This window comes from Asparagus officinalis, chromosome 7, assembly GCF_001876935.1.
Source record: "Asparagus officinalis chromosome 7, Aspof.V1, whole genome shotgun sequence".
NCBI classification, from domain to species: domain Eukaryota; kingdom Viridiplantae; phylum Streptophyta; class Magnoliopsida; order Asparagales; family Asparagaceae; genus Asparagus; species Asparagus officinalis.
In genome coordinates this window covers 131632896-131637658 of record NC_033800.1, presented here as the reverse complement: position 1 = coordinate 131637658, position 4763 = coordinate 131632896, and the positions used below count along the sequence as shown (strand labels likewise).

At 40.5% G+C, this 4763-nt stretch overlaps 1 protein-coding gene across 1 annotated transcript; it reads right to left on the bottom strand.

Annotated features, from left to right (window-relative positions):
* Positions 563–3296, bottom strand: LOC109849014 (tubulin alpha chain). The gene is made up of 4 exons (XM_020418781.1): positions 3094–3296; positions 1928–2162; positions 1469–1839; positions 563–1394 (listed from the first exon to the last, which is right to left on the bottom strand). The coding sequence occupies exons 1-4, from the start codon at positions 3184–3186 to the stop codon at positions 738–740; spliced, it is 1356 nt and encodes a 451-aa protein (XP_020274370.1). The 5' UTR covers positions 3187–3296; the 3' UTR covers positions 563–737.

Here is a 4763-nt window from a genome sequence, read left to right as displayed (position 1 = left end):
CAGTATTTCGTGTTGTCTAATTCTCTGCATCGGTCTGAACTGAGCTTGTAAAATGTTTTATGCACGTAGTAGACTAGACATTGATATTGATACAATATAGACCTAACAGAAGTTAGCTGAATATATTCGTCATATTCGTGTATGTGCCGTCACCTTATTTTCTCTGGGAGAAATTTAGCTCTGGGCTCCGGATCAGAGTCTCTGACGGACGCTTTAGATTGCGAAGCTTGGCGTTAATAGGAAAAACTGAAAATTGTCCCTCTTTTTACTACCCTGAACACGAGAACGAGTAGAAATATTTATCATAGCAACTCGCCTCGCTTGTACATGAATGTTCCAACGTGATGTATTCCCAGAGAATGAATTCTGTTCCGCAAATGGACAGTACTTAGAATGCTCAAGCATGCAAGCAATTCAAGCCAATATTCTTCATGCAAAGGCATATCAGATTTCAACAGGCTCAAAGCCAAAACCTAAAAGAAACAGAATATGCTACAGCAAAGACCCTGAAAAAAGACGATCATCTAGCGCAAGTTGACATCAAGCAAAATACAATACAGCAAATGCAGAAATACTAGTAGATAAGGCCTTAAAAGGCAATACTCTTCATATAAAAGCATACCAGAGTTCAACACAGACTCACATCAAGCAAAAGAGAAAACACAAACAAATAGCAACAGGACAACCTAGATAACAGCCACAACAAGATAAGAGAATCAGGCAGCAAGAAGCTCCCCTTAATACTCATCACCCTCATCGCCATCCTCACCCTCAGCAGACTCAGCACCAACCTCCTCATAATCCTTCTCAAGCGCCGCGAGATCTTCACGAGCCTCCGAGAACTCACCCTCCTCCATACCCTCACCCACATACCAGTGCACAAAAGCCCTCTTCGCATACATGAGATCAAACTTATGATCAATCCTCGAGAACACCTCAGCAACACTAGTCGAGTTTGAGATCATGCACACAGCCCTCTGCACCTTGGCCAAGTCTCCTCCAGGGACCACAGTTGGCGGCTGGTAGTTGATACCGCACTTGAATCCAGTGGGGCACCAGTCAACGAACTGGATCGTGCGCTTGGTCTTGATGGTAGCAACAGCAGCATTGACGTCCTTGGGGACGACATCACCACGATACATGAGGCAGCAAGCCATGTACTTGCCATGGCGAGGGTCGCACTTGGCCATCATGGAGGAAGGCTCAAAGGCGCTATTGGTGATCTCGGCGACTGAGAGTTGCTCATGGTAGGCTTTCTCTGCAGAGATGACAGGAGCATAGGATGAAAGCATGAAGTGGATCCTCGGGTAAGGGACCAAGTTGGTCTGGAACTCAGTAACATCAACATTGAGTGCACCATCAAACCTCAAGGAGGCAGTCAGAGATGAAATAACCTGAAGAATAACAAAACCCATTAGAAATGTGCCAGCATTATCAAAGAATAACATTGAAATGAAACTCCTCAGACCTGAGACACGAGACGGTTGAGGTTGGTGTAAGTTGGGCGCTCAATGTCAAGAGAACGCCTGCAGATATCATAGATAGCCTCATTGTCAAGGAGAACCGCAACATCAGTGTGCTCCAAAAGGGAGTGAGTTGACAGCACACTGTTGTAGGGCTCAACAACTGAGGTCGAGACCTGAGGAGATGGGTAAACAGTGAATCCGAGCTTCGACTTCTTGCCATAGTCCACAGAGAGACGCTCAAGAAGAAGTGAGCCCAACCCGGAGCCAGTGCCTCCACCAACAGCATTGAACACAAGGAAACCCTGAAGTCCAGTGCAGTTGTCAGCTAGCTTCCTGATGCGGTCGAGGCAGAGATCAACAATCTCCTTGCCAACTAAACAACATTAACAATAAAGGAATCAGAACAAAATGGTCAAAAAAAGATTGCTAACTGGAAAACGGGTGAGTGAAAAGACAATTACTGGTATAGTGTCCACGGGCAAAATTGTTGGCTGCATCTTCTTTGCCGCTAATGAGCTGCTCAGGGTGGAAGAGCTGGCGGTAGGTACCGGTCCTCACCTCATCAATCACGGTGGGCTCAAGATCGACGAAGACAGCACGGGGCACATGCTTTCCTGCACCAGTCTCACTGAAGAAGGTGTTGAAAGCATCGTCACCTCCACCGACAGTCTTGTCACTTGGCATTTGGCCATCAGGCTGAAATATTGGAAGTTTGAGGTTTTAATTATCAATTGAAATCATACAATGAAATATATAATAAAACATGGGATAATCAACATATTTCTGTCAAAATTTTGAAACCAGTTTACAACTATTTAATCTGCATTAGGTCAACTAAATCTCCTGATAAATTCACATTTGGGATTAAAATTGCAACATATGAGTTTCTATCTATTTATCTGCCTTGGATCTAAACTGAGTAAGCTCTTTTATCAATGAAAATTTGAATTAATCAATGATACATACAGAATGTTAAGAAATTGACATATCCACAGACAAAGGGAAATTCTTGACATAAAACGTGGAAATCGGTTCAACAAGCTAGATTATTTAAATAAGTAATTTTTGGCTGATCAAATACTTAAAAGATTAATTTAGTTCCATAAACATCAGTTAACTTAGGGTCTACGGACTAAAGAAATGCATAACAAAAGCATAAGATAATCAACACATTTCTGTCAAATTTTGAAACTAATTTACGGCAATCTAATCAAACCTCCGATCTATAACTATCTCCAAACAAATTCACTTTAACATTTGGGATTAAGATTGCTACATGAGTTTCCATTTATTTAACAATAAAAATTTTAATTAATCAATACTACATACGTATCATGAAGAAAAACCCTACAGCATATGTAGATCTAATAAATCAAAGCTTTCTGATCCTAAATTCACAAATCAAACCAGCAATTAGCAGATCTAGGGTTTTATCCATCAGATCTACAAATTTCTTCAACACAAAATCAAAGATCTACAAATGCGACAGATCTATCATTGTACACAACTAAGATCTACAATAAACTACGCAGTTCACCGGATCTCGTCCAAAAAAAACTAAAAATCTACAAAAACCAAAAAAAAGGAAAAAATAAAGAAAACCGTGGATCTAGAGGACAAATCGAACCTGAATCCCGTGCTCGAGGCAGTAGAGCTCCCAGCAAGCGTTTCCGACCTGGATCCCAGCCTGACCGATGTGGATCGAGATGCACTCCCTCATTTTCGATGAAAAAGAGAGTTAAAATCGAATAAAAATCAAAGAAAATCTCGAAAAAACGAGAAATCTATAGAGGCAAGCGTTTGCAAAGACGCTTTCCGATGACCTCGCCCTCTAACCTCTCTTGGGTTTTTTATAGGGAGATGGGAGCAAGCCCTATGTCCTTTTCCCGATTTTTTGAAATTTCGAAATTTTTAACTCTTTACCGGAGTTAGTTAACCGTGGTTAAATTGGACGGCTGGTAGTGGTGAAAGCTCGTTGGACAGCCTGGATATTAACTGACCACGAGTTATGGGGGTTAAATCGGTAAAATTCGCGGCTTTAATTTGCCGCTCGAGGTTGATTTTTGATTTTTGAACGGGGCTTTTAAAGTAGTAGATTACGAGGTTACCCTTGAGTTTACCGTTTAGCAAACCCATAAAACTAGGCCAGATCTGGTCTTGACCCATTTTTTGGTGTTTTCTGTTTGGGAAAGAGCTGGATTGCCCAGTTTTTTTAGTTTATTTTTTGGCCTTAAACCAGGCCAAAATTGGATCAGGTCCCTCTAGTTTAGGCTCTGTTTGGCAAAACTAGCTGAAAGTTACGAGATTATATCTGAAAGTTGTCAAGCTAGCTGAAAGCTGTGAAATTATAGCTGAAAGCTGATAGCTATGTAACTAGCTGATTGACTAGAGCTGTTTAGCAAAAGAAGCTGTACAACTAGCTTAAATTTGTTAAATAACTAAAAAGGACATGTAATATTATTGATATAAAATTAGAATTATTAGGGGCAAAAACGGAAGAAAAAATTGACAGCTCCTTCCCAAAGACAAACGCTACTTGAGATAGCTTTCCAAAAGCTACTTGCAAAAGACACAATCTCCAAAATAATCTTCTCCTATTTTTTGTCACCAAACAGCTCTACTAGCTTATTGACCAAGTCAATAAGACACAAGCTCTTAGATAAGACACTTTTTTTGGTTGCCAAACAGTGCCTTAATCAAGTCCTGGATAAGAGTGTATACCGCTTTAACCTGGTTTTAGACTTGGTTGTCAAACGAGCCCTAATATTTTGAAATTGAGCAGACATTCTATCAAAATCCTGAAGGACATGACCTTTATCAATAAAAGTCGAAACCCTAGGATTATGATCTCATTTGGGCGCATTCATTGCACGGGTCCAGTCATAGCAATATTCACGCAAATGACCAATTCTCTTGCAATAGGTGCAATGAAATGGATGCATTTGTTTTTGTTGACCGTGTGAAGGCACACGTGAAACATTTGCAAATGAAAATGATCTTTTTGAAGCATTTTGCAAAGAAAGAAGAAAGAGATGAGATGCCACCAAAGCGTAATACCGTAGACTGGGATTTCCCATAGCTAAAGCTCGATAAAGGCACTCGGTAAGGGTAGATGAAATGCTATCCCCTCCTCTAGGATCACTGAACTTGACTGTGAAAACCTTTTTAAATCAAAATAAAATTTGGCTAAATGACCAAATCTTTCACAAAAAACACACTTATACACATTGACATGCTTAGAATGAAATTTGTGTGCATGTGTATGTGTGTATGATGAAGAAACTTGATGGGATGCAC

Bases quoted from the DNA above. Each gene is read 5' to 3' on its own strand.
- LOC109849014 (XM_020418781.1), bottom strand. From the start codon at position 3,186: ATGAGGGAGTGCATCTCGATCCACATCGGTCAGGCTGGGATCCAGGTC. The intron at 1,840-1,927 runs GTAATTGTCTTT...AATGTTGTTTAG, and splicing joins TGCCCGTGGACACTATACCA to TTGGCAAGGAGATTGTTGAT. The intron at 1,395-1,468 runs GTCTGAGGAGTT...GTTATTCTTCAG, and splicing joins TCAACCGTCTCGTGTCTCAG to GTTATTTCATCTCTGACTGC.